Source organism: Salvia hispanica, chromosome 3 (genome assembly GCF_029641045.1).
Source record: "Salvia hispanica isolate PSC_SH4W2 chromosome 3, Shi_PSC_v1, whole genome shotgun sequence".
NCBI lineage: Eukaryota > Viridiplantae > Streptophyta > Magnoliopsida > Lamiales > Lamiaceae > Salvia > Salvia hispanica.
The window spans coordinates 23091728-23110784 of NC_142694.1; the positions used below are offsets into that span (position 1 = coordinate 23091728).

A 19057-nucleotide genomic window follows, 5' to 3' on the forward strand; every position below is an offset into this window, starting at 1 on the left:
TCTACCTCGACAAAAAGCATAATGCCTGGGCGAGAGAAGTGAGTGAGATCAGTGGCTTCCAACAGGGTTCATTTCCTTTCTTTTATCTTGGTGTCCCTATCTTCCAGGGCTCGAAGAAGACCAGCCTTTTTTTGTTTATTCGAGACAAGATATCGGCAAGAATTCATAGCTGGGGACATAGACATTTGTCGTTTGGAGGAAGGCTAACCTTGATTAAGAGTGTCCTTGGGGCTCTTCCAATCCACATTCTTCAGGTTCTTGATCCAACTAAGGGGGCTTTGAGGCAGATTGAGCAAGTTTTGGCGCGGTTTTTGTGGGGGTCTAGTTACACTTCGAGGAAGACCCACTGGATTAAATGGCAACAGGTGTGTCTCCCTATGAACGAGGGGGGATTGGGTATCCGCAGCTTGGGAGATTCAGTGGAGGCTTTTAGCATCAAGATGTGGTGGAGATTTAGAGAGCAAGGATCTCTCTGGGCACAATACATGTTTCAAAAATATTGCTCGGTGGCTTTCCCTATGGTGGCTTATAAGTCTAATCGCTTCAGTCCGATGTGGAGACGGTTGTTTAAGGTGGGTAACTTGTGCAGAGAGCAGGTTAGGTGGGTGTTAGGGGATGGGAACATCAGTTTTTGGTATGACTCTTGGGTTTGTGACTTCCCTCTTACAAGATTGTGCATCCCAGGTACGTCCTCTGCCTCTCTAAAAGTCAATGATTTGTGGATTGGAGATGAGTGGAATGAGATGGAGTTGTGGATGGTGGCGGAAGAGGAGAGTCTACCAGAGGAGATCATCGAGAAGATCTTACAAACACCCTTTGATAGAAGAGGCAAAGATAGGGGGAGATGGAAACTTACCGGGAATGGCGAATTTTCTTTAGCTTCGGCCTGGAATCTTGTGAGAAATAGAGCTGGAAAGAGGTTGATTCATGAGATGATCTGGGGTAAAGGTATTAGCTTGTCAAATTCCTTTTTCATTTGGCGGCTACTGGCAAATAGAATCCCGGTGGAGACAAAATTGCAGTGGAGGGGAATATCCTTAGCCTCGAAGTGTAGATGTTGTGAGAAGTCGCAGATTGAATCAAGATTGCATTTGTTTGTTAATGGGGAGGCGGCTAGGAGGGTGTGGCAACACTTTGAGAGATGGTTCCCACATGTCCCGCCTTTTGAGGATATAGGTGAGAATATTGATCTTAGAATTAGGTGGTGGCAGAGACACTTGGGTGTTCGTGGGGGGCAACATTTGTGTACAATTATTCCCTTTTTGATTCTATGGTTTATCTGGTCTGAGAGAAACGAAAATGTACATAGAGACAAGGCGTTTGAGGTGGAGAATGTGATTAGGAGGGTAAATGGCCAATTGAGGAATTTGGTTTTGGCTAAGGTTATTGGCCCAAACCAGTGGAGTAACTGCTGCCCTCAACTGGATGTTATGATTGGTATGGAGCGCAAGGTGTGTAGGAGGAAAGTGGGGAGGGTTCAGTGGAGGCCGCCGGATTTTCCTTGGCTCAAGCTCAATGTGGATGGCGCTTTTTCTCTGCAGTCCTGAAGAGCATGTGGGGGGGGGGGGGGGGTGTGCTGAGGGATTTCAAAGGTGAGATTCTGGTGGCTTTCTCTGCAGGTTTTGAAGGAGGCTCGGGTCTGGAGGCAGAGGTCTCGGCTCTTCTGCTAGGAGTTAGGATGGCTAAACAGCATGGAAGCAGGTTGTGGATAGAAGCTGATGCCGAGGTCTTGGTTCGATGGATTGCTACTGAGCAGCTGGGTGCAGCTGAGGTATGTACTGATCTGGCGAGAGTTAGGAAAGAATTGGAGAATGTTGAATGGAAAGTTTCTCACATCTTTAGAGAAGGTAATAAGGCGGCGGACTTCCTGGCGGGCTTAGGTTTACAGTCGGGGGAGAGGATCACATACACAAGGAGCTCAACCCCATCTCTGGTAAAGGCTCTTTGCAGATTAGATCAGCTAGGCCTGCCAAACTTTCGGTTTTGATAATTTGCTGTCTGTTTTGTTGTTCTCCTTCTAGATTTTATGGTTGCTTATTTTCTCCTTTGTAATAGGGTTGTTAACAGTTGTTGCTTTGGCATGATAATTCACTTTTGGGATTATCTTGATGTAAAACTTTTCTGTTTTGATGATACATAGGGGATGAGGGTCCTACTTAACCCTCCACCGTGAAGGTGTTCGATTAAAAAAAAAAAAAAAGAAGATCAAGATAACAAGGATTCAACCTTTGGGTTTTATTTACTTTAGTCTTTATGTTTTCATTTGGTTATACAGTTCCTATTTATTTAATATCCATTTTGTTCATTACTCACTTTTATTCTGAGTTCTGGATAATTGCTTCACGTTTGAGTGACACATTCTGTGATGATATATTTATTTGCTACATAATCGTGAGAGGAGATTGACGAGTTAGAACGACTTAGTTGAAACTACAATTAGCTTCCTTTAAAATCTAGGATTAACGCCCCTAGTGTATGTAATCTACGCTTGTGCGGCATGGGCAAAACTTATGTGACTTGTTCTAGTGAAGTATGAACTCTGCTAGGGTGTTGTAGTTGGAATATGTATAACCATAACTGTGAAAGCACATCCCTAGAATTCCCTTATCTCATCTGTTTACATCACTGTGTTTTATCTGTATTCAGTTGTTTTCATTGTTTTTACAAGTTTTTATTTTCAAAATTCTCAAATCTTTCGTTTCTCCAAATAGTAGTAGATTCTTAGTAGAAGGTAGATAATTTTGTGTCTGTTTTCCTGTGTTCGTTATCTGGTACTATGTATACTTGCATATTATATTTAGTGCTAATAAAAATTGCATCAAGTTTTTGGCGTTGTTACCGAGGAGAACTTTCACTACGTGATTGATATCTTCAAACAGACTATTTTACTACTTTGGTTTTTATTGTTTTTATTTAATTTTTAATTCAATAGATTTTTTCACAGAAATGGAGGGTTCATAGTGTTACAATGACGAGCAACAAGGAGAGTATTACGAAGAGTACTATACCCCGACCAGGGGGGAGAATACTATTATACTGATTTATCTGATTATTCATATTCTACACAAAACTGTTATGGATGAACATATTGATAATTCAACGTTGAGTCACTCAATTGATAAAGAAGTAGCAGGATGGTGTGAGGCAATGAACACTGAAGAATTGACAGATGAGGAGTTGGCAGAGGTAATCGAGGAGTTCTGTAAGAATCCAATGTCCGCCAGGTTAAGGGGATCTGCCCACCTGGCCAGTGTGGAAACACTGCCAGACCTGGAGGATTTGACCACAAAGGAAATGGAAAAGAATCTGCTACCCCAAGAGGACAATTCACCGAAGAAAGAGTTGAAAACACTTCCACCAGGCCTGAATTATACCTACCTAAAGGAGCATTAAACATTCCCCGTTATCATCAACAACAACTTGACGCAGGAGCAGAAGCTGGCCTTATTGGAGGTGCTCAGAAGGAACGGGAAAGCCATAGGGTGGACTCTATCAGACCTGGTAGTTATCAGCCCCGACCTCTACATGCATCACATCCGTTTAGAAGAGGGCGCAAAAGCCTGTCGAGATCCACAAAGGAAATTGAACCCGAACACGAGGGAAGAAGTCTTGAAGTAAGTATTGAAACTACTATCCTTGGGAATCATTTATTCAATCCCAGACAATGAGTGGGTGAGTCCGGTACACATGGTGCCGAAGAAATCTGGAATACAAGTGGTGAAAAATGAGAAGAACGAACTGGTACCCACGAGATTAGTCACATGATGGCGTATGTGCATCGATTACAGGAAGTTGAATACAGCCACTCGGAAATACTATTTTCCCATGCCTTTCATTGACCAGATGCTGGAAAGCTGGGAAACAATACTTCTGTTTTCTCGATGGTTACAATGGTTATTTTCAGATTTGTGTGAATTCAGAAGATCAAGACAAGACAACTTAAACGTGTCCGTTTGGGACGTACGCTTATCGAAGAATACCCTTTGGACTCTTCAATGCACCTGGAACCTTCCAGAGATGTATGATGAGCATCTTCATGGATGACTTCACTGTCTATGGGGATTCGTTTGAAGCGTGCCTAGGTCATTTGGATATTTTGTTAAGAAGATGTAAGGAAAAGAACCTCATACTCTACTTCGAAAAGTGCCATTTCATGGTCCCTGAAGGCATCGTCCTAGGCCATGTTGTACCTGAGAGAGGAATTTAAGTAGACAAAACGAAGGTGGATGTGATCTTGAAGTTATCTTATCCTACAAATCAGAGGGAAGTAAGAGGGTTCTTGGGCCACGCTGGTTTTTATCGGAGGTTTATTAGTGATTTCGCGAAGATTGCACAACCGCTTACTCGTCTCCTGCAGAATGATGTAAATTTCATCTTCGACGAAGCATGTCAAGGGGCTTTCCAACTTTCGAAAGATAAGCTTGTATCGGCCCTAATCATCAGAGCTCCAGATTGGAACCACCCATTCGAGGTGATGTCCGACGCAAGTGACTTTGCGGTTGGAGCAGTGCTAGGTCAAAGGATTGACGGGAAAAGCTATGTAATTTTCTATGCCTCGAAGATTCTCAACCAGGCCCAGAAGAATTATGACACTAAGGAGAAAGAAATGCTAGCTGTTATTTATTCATTTGAGAAGTTCCGACCGTATCTGTTAGGGTGGAGGGTGATTATGTTCACAGACCATGCAGCTATTAAATACCTTTTAGCTAAGAAGGAACCTAAGCCGAGATTAATCTGCTGGGTCTTGTTACTTCAAGCGTTCGATTGGGAGGTCAGAGACAAGAAAAGGCACTGAGAATAAGGGAGTTGATCATTTAAGCAGGATACTCCAAGGAGATAATGAAGAAGATATACCAGATACGTTCCCGGAGAAACATCTGTACTATGTATTGGAATTTCCTAGACCCATCAGTTGGGCGGCAGTGTTAGCTTTAAAATCGTTCTTAGCCGTGTTTTTTTAGGGTTAGATGATCATTCAATGGCCGAATATCAATAAAATAATGGCAACGGTCCTTATGTGAATTAAATTGTGATTAGCATGCGAAGACTCTCTTCTTCACTTAGTATTTTGTTTTGTTTCATTTTATATTAACGTTAATTAATTTTTATTGAATGTATCATAATTTTTCGTATACTTACTATTAAATGCTTATTTAATATTTGTACTTTAGCATGTTCAATATTATTAGTTCACCGTGGATCTCTATAATATTTAAAATGATTGCGAATCATTATATTCTTCATATTGAAGAATTTGTATACAGTGCAATAATACTTTATATATAATTCAACATATATAAGTAGGGTTTTATTTGTATACAGTTCAATAATACTTTAAATTGAAGAATTTGTATACAGTTCAATAATACTTTATATATAATTCAACACATATAAGTAGGATTTTGATATATGCAAAACTCAATCTTATTGAAAAAAACAAAATAAAAAATACGAAGGTTATTTTTAGGTTTCACGAAGGTCATTGTCAGTATATGTTTAGGTCATTTTAAAAGAATGACCTAAAATGATGACATCAAATCCGGATATTTTTAAAATGACATAAATCTAACTAATGACATCTGTATACACAGTGGTGAAGCCATAAATTTTCTAGTGGGGGGCCCAAGAAGAAGAGAAATTATACCTCTACCAATTTTAATAGTTGCATGTATCTCTCATCTCAATGTTTTTGTCATCAAAATTAGTCGTAGGAAGACGTTTTTATGTTGTGTCTTTAAGATCTTAAAATAACGAGATGTTTTTAGATATGTACTGGTACTCAAGAATGAAATCCATATCAAAACAAATTTAATCTAATTGTGAATAATTGATATTAACATTTTGTAATGACCTTAAAAAAGAATTCTACCTATTAATAAATTTAAGTTTTTCTTAAGTAAAGCAAAATTGTTTAATTATGTACTAGAAAATTTTGATAAAATTATTAATTATATTACAATACCGATAAAAAAAATAGTTTAAAATACAATATTGTATAATATATATTACAGTATTTACAAGTCATTGAACAAATGACATCCTTTCAAACTATAACCTTTAAAAGTTATTGATTAAATATAACACATCTCTTAAAAAGTGATTTGACAGTAAAAATTATTGAGTAAATATAGCACATCTCTAAATATATAATTTGACAACAAATAAATTAGAATAACATTGGGTAAATATTAAAAATAATCTTTAAAAGGCATTGGGTTTATATTGCACATCTAGAATGATGATTTGACAAGAAATAAGGAGTAGTACTAACTACTGCAATGGGTAAATATTGAAAAAATGAAGGCATTGGTGAGATGGGCGAAAGTATGACCTAAAGTTGAGACCACTTGCCAACTGCGCTATAAATAATTTTGATTAATATTTCTGAATATATATATATACTCCATGTGTTCACCAAAAATAAGACATATTGTGAATAAAATGGGTTTTAATGTGGAATTTGTAAAGTATGAGAGCATCTCTAAAGGGAGGGGAAAATGGAGAGGTAAAGTTATATAACTACCATATTTACCTTTTTTTCATGAAAAATCATTCTCCAAGGGGACAGGTATCTGAGAAGGTATTATACCTTTTCCCATTTTGAAGAAGTATCTTTACCTCTCCATCAATGGAGAGGTAAAAAATTATAACTACCAATTTACCTGTTTTCATGAAAAATCATTCTTCAAGGGAAAATGTATTTGAGAAGGTATCACTTTATGTTTTTAAATGCATTTTATACTATTATTTTATTTTTAAAAATTCATTTACCTTTCTATATGCCTTTTTTCCTTTGGAATATGTTACTTTTTGGAAAGGTATATTTCACCTTTTGAGGAGGTATATAGATGATATACCTCTTTTATTTACCTTTCCTTATTGGAGATGCTCTGAGAGAAAGGAAAAAAATAAGAGAGAAGTAGTGTTTGTGGAATGTGGGGTTCATATTATTAGTAAGAGAAGGGAAAAAAGTAAGAGAGTAATAGTGTTAATGGAATGTGTGGTCCATATTATTAGTAAGAGAGAAGAGAAAAACGTAAGTGAGAAGTTATTAAAATCTTTCATTTTTTAAATGTGCTCTATTTTTCGTGGATAACCATAAATGGAAAATTAGCTCCTTTTTTCGTGGATGATGGAATATATTATAAGAAAAACTCGAATGGCTGGAGGACCCAAAGGCCCCCCATGCCCCACCCTAGCTCCACCTCTGCGTATACAATAAATAGATTTTAACCATTAGATTGGCAAATTTTATGGTCAGGATTTGGCCTATGTTTTGAATTAGGATGAAATTTTTGATTTGATCACTTTCCTATATTTGTATACATATGCATTCAAATACAGGTTCATTTTAAACAATATATGAAACCTGCGTAAATTAATTTGTGCCATCAAAATTACAGATCCGACGGTCAAAGTTTAGTCGTTCCCGTGCTTGTTTTTAATTTTGTTCGAGCAAATATAAATACTTACGCGCTGCATTTAGATTTTAGGGTTTGTGAGCCTTATTGACGTATGAACTATTGAAACAAAATTAAAGATTTATTAGGTTTAATGACAAAAGAACAGTGTTTTAATTTGCTCTTTAACTGAAATCATATCTTTAATTAAAAAAAATTAAGAATGATAAATTTAAAGTGATGTTCATATAAATTGGGATCATTTCTGTTATTTAAAAGTTGATTTAATGGCGAAATATATTGAAATAGAAAAACAAAAATGTAATTAGTAGCTTTTAATTAGTTAGTTTAGCATTAATCCAGCCTATATATAAGGCATATTATTGTAAGTTTCTAGTTAACTTTACAAAAATAAACCTAGTCCATAAATGAATTTTACCTTTTCCTTCTCTATTCTCTCTATCGAAAATTTTCCCCAATTTTTACAGTTTCTTCATCCTCTATTGATGGAGGTTCCTTCATCCAATTTCTTCTACATTTCCAACATGGAAGTTGCAATTGGTGATTGCAGCAATTGGTGAGCCTCCTGTGTTGGTTATATGCTGGTAGTGTGAGCGTCCTGTGTTGAAAAGAGCAGCACTATTGCATATCTCAAATTTGTTGCTGAGATAATGATTGTTGAGATAATGATTGTTGATGAGATGAGGAAGATGTTTTTCACTCAATGAATCAAAGCTAGAAATTGGAGTGGAAATCTACTTCAGAGCTTCTGCTACTGCTCAAACTGCAGAAAGCTCTTGTTGAACTATATTGGAGGATGTTATGTGGGATGTTTAGTGATCTTGGCTGTACTCGATGCTAGTGAATGTTTTGAGACAGCAAGGTTTTACCATAATATGCAGCAACAGCTCCAATTCCATCAAGTGGATGATTTACAAATGTTGAAGATGGATATTCCAAGTTGAAGTTAGAAGTTAGAATGATATTTGATGTTTATAGTTGTTTAGCTTTTTGATGTTTTGTCAAGAGGGTTGCATTTGTTATGCTTTCATCTTGAGGGAGGCTATTGAAATAGAAAAACAAAAATGTAATTAGTAGCTTTTAATTAGTTAGTTTAGCATTAATTCAGCCTATATATAAGGCATATTATTGTAAGTTTCTAGTTAACTTTACCAAAATGTAGTCCTTAATAAAAAATTTCCCTTTTTCTTCTCCACTCTCTATCAAAAATTTTCCCCAATTTTTTACAGTTTCTTCATCCTCCATTGATGGAGGTTCCTTCATCCAATTTCTTCTACATTTTCAACAAAATACTAGAAAAATCAGTGTTTTAAAAATCGGACTGGACCGGCCGGTTCGACTGGTCGGACCGTGAACCGGTGCTTAGTCCGATCCGGTTTGCACTATAAAACCAGTAGCGCATCAAACCGCCATAAACCGGCCGGCTAGGAACCGGAAACCGATTTTCTAGATTTTTAAAATTTTTGTAAAATTTGAGTCTGGTGGGAGTTGAACTCATGACCTATGAGTCAAGAGACCAACATCTCTACCACTCCACCACATGTATATGAATGAAATATTATGAGCATTAATTATTGTTATACATTAAACCTGTAATGTTTTGTCCACACAAATTAATAATTTGTGTTTAATTTTATACTTTTAAATAATTACTATTAGTTGTGATATCTTAATATTAACTATCCCTCACTAAATTTTACTTTTATTTGTATAATGTATATAAATAATAGATTTTACCTAAGATTTAATATTGTAGTATATATATTATTAACATAGTTTATTACTCCATATTTACTAAATAATACTCCAAACTTATTAATAAATCATGTTTAATTTATGTATTAACTAATGATACTAATATAGTATATATTTATCCAAATTAACTAAAAATTCATGTTTATTTTTATATATTGTCTATAATATTATTTCACCACATAAACATTTTTGAATTAATATAAATTTTATTTATTTATATATGAAAAATATTGTACTTTTTTAGTTATTCTAATTAATAATTTATGTATTTAGTTATTATTTAAATTTTATCATTCACTTATTTTAAATGATCTTCATATTTAATTTATATACAAAGTTTAATAGTATATGTTTTTGTTATATATTACTAATTATAATTTATCACTCATTAAATTTAATATACTTTGTAAGGATATATTTAATTTATATATATTTCCAAGGTAAAACGGTTCGATCAGTGATTGAACCGGTCGGACCGGTTGAACCGTGAACCAGTAGCCTCACCGGTTCACCGGCCGATCCAGTTTTTAAAACATTGAGAAAAATATTGTCAGGGGCCTTTATGTGAAATAAATTGTGATATCTTATTTTGCATTTGTTCACTAATTATGTTTCGTTTCATTTTCTTATTCGAATACTAACGTTAAGTAATTTCAATTAACTGTCTTTATATTTTTAGTTTAGTGGTATGGTTAATTTGATGGTTATCAAACTATAAAAGGTTACTAAAGATTAATTTGTATCACTAAACTATAAATGGCGTACTTATATTATTTGTGATTTAATTTAATTTATTAAGTTATTTAACTCCACGCTACAATTAAAATAATACCCACCATTCTTTATTGGACAATACTACTTTTTTCCACCCAAGCTCCTCCTCTATTCAATTTCATATCATTTATTCTCTTTTCTGGACCCAAATAAACCATCGGAGATCCCCTCCTTTCTTCAATTTCATACGCCCTCCGTCCCTTAAATATTACTCCCTCCGTCCCATTTTAGAAGTCCCGGTTGAATTCGGCACGGATTTTAAGAAATACAAAGGAAAGTTGGTGAAAAAAGATAGTGAATGTGGGTCCTACTTTTATATATTAGTTTTATAATAAAATATGAGTGGAAAAAGGTGAGTGGAATGTGAGACCTATTATCAATTATGAAATATTCCAACCAGGACTCCTAAAGTGGGACACCCAAAAATAGTAAACTGGGACTCCTAAAATGGGACGGAGAGAGAATCATACTTTGACCGAACACGGATTTTAAGAAATGTAATGAAAAATGAATTGAAAAAGTTGATATGATGTGAGTCATACTTTTAAAGTATTAGTTTTATAATAAAATGTAAGTGGGGATAAGTTAATGGAATATGGAATCCACTACCAAAAATAGTAAAAAGTGAAATGTGATATATTATGTGGGACGGATGAAAATGGAAAAATGTGACAAAATTTTAGAGACGGAGAGAATATCAATTATTCTCTTTTCTGTACGCAGATAAACCACCGGAGATGGATGATTACATATAACACCCTACTAATTTTTCTAGTCACTTTATAATACTTAAGACTGATATTTTCTGTACGCAAATAAACCACCGGAGATGGATGATTACATATAACACCCTACTAATTTTTCTAGTCACTTTATAATACTTAGACTGATATTCATGAATAGACGGAGAGTACTAAATTTCGCAGTGCTAAATTGCCACCTTCTTTTAGTATTAATAATACTGGGGAGGGATCAATTGCTAACTAATCACTTAATTGCTAACTACAACTAATCTAAGGTCATGAGATTTTAGAAAATGTGTGGTCTACAATTTGCCACGTGTAATTTTCGTTTTTATTAATAAAATCAAAAAAGATAAAAAAAAAACGTCAAATTAGGGTTTTAGATGAAAATGTCAATATAGTGTTTCGAAAATATCAACACAATGCTTTGAGAATGTCAACACAATGCTTTAAGAATGTTAACCCATTGCTTATATTGACATTCTACATGTATTATATTGACATATTTTATATATTATGTTGACATTTCTGCTTTACGAAAAAATTGAAAATATTTTGAATTTTTTTTAAAATTTGACGTCGGAACATATGCATGTATGATATCGTTGGAATCCTTATAAAATTATCTTTAATTTGATATATGTTATATGAATTTAACGTTTTGGGATTTCTTTTAAAAGTTAGTTTTAACTAAACATGTAGTTAATTAACATTAATACCCCTATTGATATTTTATGGAATTAATCATATGGCTTTATTGACATTTTTTGTTGATCGTATTGATATTTCGTGGTTGATGATCTAGGCCCTTAATTTGAATATCTAATGGCTATTATTTAGTTATAATTAGCAATTAAGTATTGAATTAGCAATATAACACTCCCCTAATAATACTAATATTATATTCCATTTAATAACGTGATTGTATATTATAGAATGTATATATTCTACACGCGACAATGTATTTAATGCTAGCACGTCATTTGGTGAAAAAAAACAACTGAAAGTATCTAATTTTACAACCGAATCATTAAATATGACACAATTGAAGTGGAAGATTACTCCCTTGAATACGTGTGTGCATACGTATATAGTTGATATTCCTTATTCACCAAAGAGATGTATTTGAAATAGAAAGATAAATAGATTTCTTCGTCTCCTTACTTTAATATTCATGTTTCAATACTTTTGTATAGCAAAATCAAATACAGTATATTTATTCGGTCGGGTTCTTAACTTAGAAAGTTGATGTTTCATGGCCGAATTAAATGATTCTTTTATTTCGTGACCAGTTAACACAAAATACATTGAGTTCAAGAGATAGTGTCGAAACATATATGTTTATAAGGGTTTTGACCCCTAATATCACCAAACTTTCAAAAAATTTGTTTTTTATTACCAATTTTAAATTTGATATTTAATATCACCAATTTTAATGGTCGGTGTAATTTCATACCCAAGCTGAGGTGGCAAAAGACTGCCTATGTGGATTGCCGGAAAGTTTACATAGAATTCGCCAGCATTTAACTAAAACGACATCGTTTTAATCAGTGAAATTTGCACTCTTATTTAAAGAAAACGATGCCGTTTTGAATTCTTCATTCTAAACCTAGATTTTGTACCTGCCCGATTTTTTCTTTCTTCAAAACGTTTTTTAGTGTAGAATTAGTACATGTAATTTAAAATTGCTAACTAGATTCAATTTTTTCCAACTCAGTATTTACCACATTTCGATTTGGCCGGAACATTTTCGTAGGTGTCAAATTTAGTAAATATTGAAGTTAGTAATATTATATGTCAAGTTCAAAGTTGGTGATAAAAAACAATTTTTTTTGAAAGTTTGGTGATATTAGGTGCCAATACCCCTTATGTATACTTTTTTTTTCCATTAAAAATGAAACGTTTTTTCTTTTTAAGTTGTCATATTAAAAATGAAACGTTTCCTAAAATGAAGACAACATTATGTCTACTTTTTCATTTCTCTTACTTTATTCGCTCATAAAACAACACTACATAAAATCCTACGCCGAAAACCAAAAGTTTCAATTCAAATGGGACGGAGGAAATATTTGTTGTCCACTTTTACAAATAAGAAAATAAAGAAAGGCATATTTTTATGAGAAAGAATGCAATAAATGCAGCGGGTAATAGGGAAAGGTGGAGTAGTCTGATGAAGCAACACCTCCTAGCTTACGCAACACTCATTTATTTCCCATTGTCCTATCTCTCTTTCTCTCTATTTATACCTTCACCATGCACCTTGCTCTCTTCACTTCTGCTGAGAGAAGATGGCTGACCTCGAAGCTCAGAATCGCCACCCCCAAATTTCTCCTCCCATTTTTGCTCGAGCCAATATTCCCCTCACTCTCAAGGTAATAATATAATTTTTTTTTCACATGCATGAACTGTTGATGGTTTATTATATGTCTATGGTGTTCTTTTTTTGGGGATAAAGAAAATTATTGAGTTTAATATACGCGTCATTATTCATGAACAATCTTTTGAAATCCATAACGACATGTTGGTGATTGTTACTCTTCTATAGATGAGCGGGTTACTCTCCTCCTTTAAGGCCTTTTAAGGAGGTGAGTGGCCTATTTCTAACATGTTATCTTTATTGTAAGTTTGGAAGACTAGCAGATCTAGCTCATAATATATCCCAAATAAATGTGTTCTTATAATCTTATTGCAATATTCACGTTTGTAATGCAAAAGGTGTTATGGCCTAGCGGTTCCTTTACCAACAATTTTTATATTTGCAGGTCGTTTTTATGTTCTTTCTATTTAATTTTTAAGTATTAGGTAGTTTATATATTTATTGTATTTATTTTTAACTGATTTATATTTTAATGTATTTGTATGAATTAGATTTTCTTTTTTGTATTTTCTATTTTAGATACTCCTTTCGTCTCACTAAGAGTCATATTTTGTTATTTTTGTCTGTCCCACAATAAGAGTCTTATTTCACTTTTATCATAGATGGTAAATAGGTCACACATTTCACTTATATTTATTATAAAACTGATACTATATGTAAGTGAGACTCACATTTCAATAACTGATTCAACACACTTTTCTATACATTTCTTAAATTCGTGTCCAAATTAAATAAGACTCCTATTATTGGACGGAGGGAGTATTAGGTAGTTACAATTTATTTTAATTTTAACTAGTAGTAATATTTTAATACTTTGGTACGAATTCGAGAATTTAATTTGCGGTCATGTTTACTTTTTTATATATTAGATAGTTTAAATTTTTTGTGGTTATAGTAGTTAGTTTTTATGTAATGAAATTTTTTGTTTAATTATTCTGTAGTAAATATATTTTGTATTTTGGAGCATAACTTTAAAAGGACGAGTGACCCATTTTTTACACAATCTACCTATCACGAATTAATAGTCGAGATAGTCCTGTCATCTTTGTTTCTTTTGTTTATATGTTGTTACAATACATGCATATGAACTATTAATGGTTCATTATATGTCTAGGTATTTCCTGCTTTGGGCAAAGAACATTACAGAGTTTAATTTACTAAATTAGTAGTCATTATTTATGAGCAATCCATCTAAGTCATATTAATAGTTGATATAATCCTATCATCTTTTTACATTTGTCTATATGTTGTTATCATACACGCATGAACAATTAAAGAGTCTCTATTCATTACAATGAACCGTAGCTCAGTAACACGCTTCCCCTCTAACCAATTGGTCGAGGTCTGAGTCATCATGGGTGTAGGTGGGAAACCATTGTTGATCTTCTTAAAAAAAAAAAAATCGTTATTCTTACATATTAATTCGAATGCAAATGCAGTTTGATGAGGTTGTGTACAAGATCAGAATCCAGCCGGCGGGAGGCTTGTTTAAGAAGAAAACAAAATCAGAAAAGAGGGTAATATTAAACGGAGTCTCGGGCAGCGTTTTTCCCGGTGAAATGCTGGCAATGCTGGGGCCCTCGGGCAGTGGCAAGACAACGCTGCTGACGGCCCTCGGCGGCCGGCTAGGGGGCGACCTCACCGGCAACATTACCTACAATGACAGGCCGTTCTCCAACGCGATGAAGCGCAATATCGGCTTTGTCACCCAAGACGACGTGCTCTACCCTAACCTGACCGTCACAGAGACGCTAGTCTACACTGCCCTACTGCGCCTGCCCCATTCCTTCACCAAGGCCGAGAAGGCTGAGCACGCGGAGGCTGTGATAGCGCACCTCGGGCTGACGAGGTGCAGGAATAGCATCATAGGAGGGCCATTCCTTAGGGGGGTGTCCGGGGGCGAGAGGAAACGCGTCAGCATTGGGCAGGAGATGCTTATTAACCCGAGCTTGTTGTTTCTTGATGAGCCTACATCTGGTTTAGACTCCACCACCGCGCAGAAGATCGTGTCTACGCTGTGGGAGCTGGCGAATGGGGCCCGCACGGTCGTGATGACCATTCACCAGCCCTCGAGCAGGCTGTTTTACATGTTTCACAAGGTTCTCTTGATGTCGGAAGGGAACCCTTTGTACTTCGGCAAAGGAGCTGATGTTTTGACCTATTTTTCGAGTGTTGGCTTTTCGCTTAGTGTTGCCATGAATCCGGCTGATTTCTTGCTTGATCTTGCCAATGGTTGGTGTAATTCCTTGTTTTTCTTTCTTGATCTTGCTTCAGTACTTGAATCTATTGCTTTTTTTTTCGTAGGAGTTGCAACGGCAGATACGAATGAAGATCAAGAAGCGGTAAAGCAGAGTTTGGTGAAAGCTTATAAAACACAACTATCAAAGGTTGTGAAGATGGAGCTTGCTGTGGATGGCAGTCTTCACACTTCATCAAATGATAGGATGCTCAAGGGTTGGTCAAATACATGGTTGGATCAATTCTCAGTCTTGCTTAGGAGAGGAATCAAAGAAAGAAAACACCAGTTTTTCTCAACAATCAAGATTGTACAAGTTTTGATAGTTGCTTTTTTAATTGGAATCTATTGGTGGCAGTCCACCATCAATCACTTGCAAGACCAGGTTAGGCACATAAATTTTTTGAAATTTTCGATTTTTTGAGTTTTCAGTTTGGCTGGAAGGGGCTTTTGCATAAATACTACTCCCTACGTCCCCCATTAATTGAAGACGTTTTATTGGTGGGGCTTAAGCGCCCCACCAACCCTCAATTGTGTGCGATGGTCTGACACAAGTTTTTATGATCGATAATGCAGGTCGGGCTCTTATTCTTCATCTCAAATTTTTGGGGGTTATACCCCCTATTCCAGGCCCTCTTTACTATCCCTAAAGAACGCATGATGCTAACGAAAGAGAGGACCTCAGGCATGTACCGTCTCTCCTCGTTCTTCATGGCCCTAACCATAGGCGACCTACCCATGGAGCTAGTCCTCCCCACCGTCTTCTATGCCATAGTCTATTGGATGGCAGGCCTCAAGCCTACTGCCGGGGCCTTCTTCTCAGGCCTGTTTGTGATCCTCTACAACGTGTTGATCTCCCAGGGACTTGGGCTGGCTATTGGGGCTGTGGTGATGGACCAACAGACAGCCACTACATTTGGGTCCGTGATCATGTTAGCCTTCGGCTTGGGCAGTGGCTTTTATGTGCAGCACGTCCCCGTCTTCATAGCTTGGGTCAAGTACATTTCGATCAACCAATACTCACTCAAGCTTCTGCTAGCGTCACAGTACAAGTATGATCAGACCTACGATTGTGGTATGAATAAGACTTGCCTTGTCAGGGATTTTCCCTCGGTAAAATCGGTGGGGATTAGCACGTCAGGGACCATTTTGTCAGTGGGTGCCATGGCTGTGATGCTTGTGTTCTACAGACTTGTAACTTATCTTGCTCTCATGAGAGTTGGTGTCACCAGAAATTAGGCCTCTTTTTTTAAGGAATCACAGTTGCATTAACATCAAGCCTTTCAGAAGTGCTGATTTGAATAAATAAATACATTTTTTGTTACTTCTGAGTTAATGTTTTACTATATCTGTTTAGATTTAAATGTCTATGTTTGGAATTAAAGAGTGCAGATTTTGCTCCATTTTGTTTCCCTCATAACTCATTAGATGTCATTTTGCATATTTTGGAGAAGATTATATGTGTTGTTTTCTTGTAACAATAAACCCCAAATCAAGAGAATTTTGAGGTGTGAAGATTGAAGAGCAGTGATATTTTATTCTCTCAATGTAGAAATTCAATGGGAGAATCGGTTGTTTTATTCTGTCTGTCAATGATACATAAATTACAAGAATATATAGGCTAGAATATCACTACACATGGTAAATCTAATTTACAATAATTGCTATTCTATATAAGGCACAATATTCTCCCATATCAAATGCATATAATTTCCCTGATCTTTCGTGATATTTCTTCTAACACTCCCCCTCAAGCTAAGTAATGGGATTCCCAATGCTTAGCTTGCATAGTACTTCTTGGAATGACTTCGAATTCACTGCCTTTGTCAAGATATCCGCCAACTGATCTTCAGATTTGACATACGACATTTCCACCACTTTTGCTTCAATGTTCTCCTTGATAAAGTGTCTGTCTACCTCCACATGTTTGGTTCTATCATGTTGCACCGGATTCTCCGAGATACTAATGGCCGCTAGTTGTCACAAAACAATCTACAAGGAAGGGCAGGTCGAAGATCCAATTCCGTCATCAGTCTTAGCAGCCATAATATCTCTGTCAGTCCACTTTTGATTCCTCTAAACTCTGCCTCTGCGCTAGAAAGTGCTACTACCTTTTGCTTCTTACTTCTCCATGTTACAAGATTCCTGTCCACAAATGTGAAATACCCTCCGGTCGATTTCCTATCATTTGGATTCCCTGCCCAGTCAGCATCAGTAAAACCATGTATCTCCATGTGTCCATGCTTCTCAAACATAAGTCCATGTTCAGTTGTTCCTTTCAGATACCGCACTATTCTCAAAACCGCCTCCCAATGTGCTTCTTGCGGTGCATGCAAAAAAACTGACTTACTACTCCAACTGCATACGCAATATCTGGTCTAGTATTAGATAAATAGATAAGTTTCCCGACTAACCTCTGATATCTCCCCCTGTCGGTCGACTTTGCTCCCTACACTATCTGCAATCCATGATTCTGCACCATAGGAGTATCTGTGGGCTTACAATCGATCATCCCTATCTCGGCCAACAAGTCAAGTATATACTTTCTCTGATTTATGAAGATTCCCTTCTTTGACCTTAGCATCTCTATCTCCAGTATTTGAGGAGACCAAGATCCTTCATTTCAAACTAATGGAATAAGTTCTTCCTCAATTCGACTATCTCTTCCTCATCATCTCCAGTAATGATCATGTCGTCTACATATACAATCAGGCATGTGATCTTTCCTCCTCTTTTCTTGATAAACAAAGTATGGTCCGCATTACTCTGTTCATATTCGTACTTCTTCATCACTTTTGTAAATCTCCCAAACCACGCTCGAGGCGATTGTTTCAACCCGTATAGTGTCTTCTTGAGCTGGCAAACTTCCCCATCTACAAAATCTCCTGTGAAATCAGGTGGTGGTTCCATAAATACTGGCTTGGGTAACTCTCCGTGCAGGAATGCATTTGTCACATCAAACTGGTGGAGCGGCCAATCCTTATTTGCAGCAATCGAGAATAAAACCCGCACGGTATTGATCTTAGCAACCAGAGAGAACGTCTCAGCATAGTCCACGTCATACGTCTGAGTCTATTGTCTCATCTGGCCTTCTCTTTATCGTGAATACCCATCTGCATCTGACAATTCTAGCTCCTTCAGGCAATTTGCTTTTATTCCACGTATTATTCTTTATCAGGGCCTTCATTTCAATAAGCATGGCTTCACTCCATTTCTTATGCTTCATTGCCTCATCGGCTGTCTGTGGGATTTCTTCTTGTTCATATAGAGCTGCCTCAAACGCTCGAGCCATCTTAGTCAGATTTCCTTGCACAAAGTTTGCCACCCCATAACGGCTCTTCTTCCCTATCTTTTCGGGGGAATATCGTTTCGTTGGAATCCCCCTTGTACTTTTGAAAGGAAGCATATATTTTCCGGTGTCTTCGTCCACGGTGTTATCAACCTCTTGGGGTACTGTATCAACCGGATCAGTAATAACTATACTTTCAACAACATTCGGTTCAAGGATTACCTCGGATATCGTCGGAGGAGGATCGTTTGGGAGCGGATGAGAGGGTTCTTGTGGTTAGACGTGCTCGGCGGCAGTGACTACCACTGGATCTGTTGGTTCCCCAATCGAGGAGCTTAGCAATGGTACAACCCAACTTAGATAGTCCTCGGAATTGCTCGGACCACTCTCCCCCTGACTACTAAGGTGGGTATGATAGAAAAACTCGGTTTCCAGGAAAATGCAGTTCATGGTAGTGGTGAT

At 36.3% G+C, this 19057-nt stretch overlaps 1 protein-coding gene across 1 annotated transcript; it reads left to right on the plus strand.

The window, feature by feature from the left end:
* Positions 1-12981: 12981 nt before the first annotated feature.
* On the plus strand, positions 12982-16630 carry LOC125216274 (ABC transporter G family member 9-like). Its single transcript, XM_048117947.1, has 4 exons — positions 12982-13065; positions 14510-15302; positions 15375-15691; positions 15883-16630. Exons 1-4 carry the CDS (start codon positions 12982-12984, stop codon positions 16543-16545), a joined length of 1857 nt encoding a protein of 618 aa, XP_047973904.1. The 3' UTR covers positions 16546-16630.
* The last annotated feature ends 2427 nt before the right edge of the window (positions 16631-19057 follow it).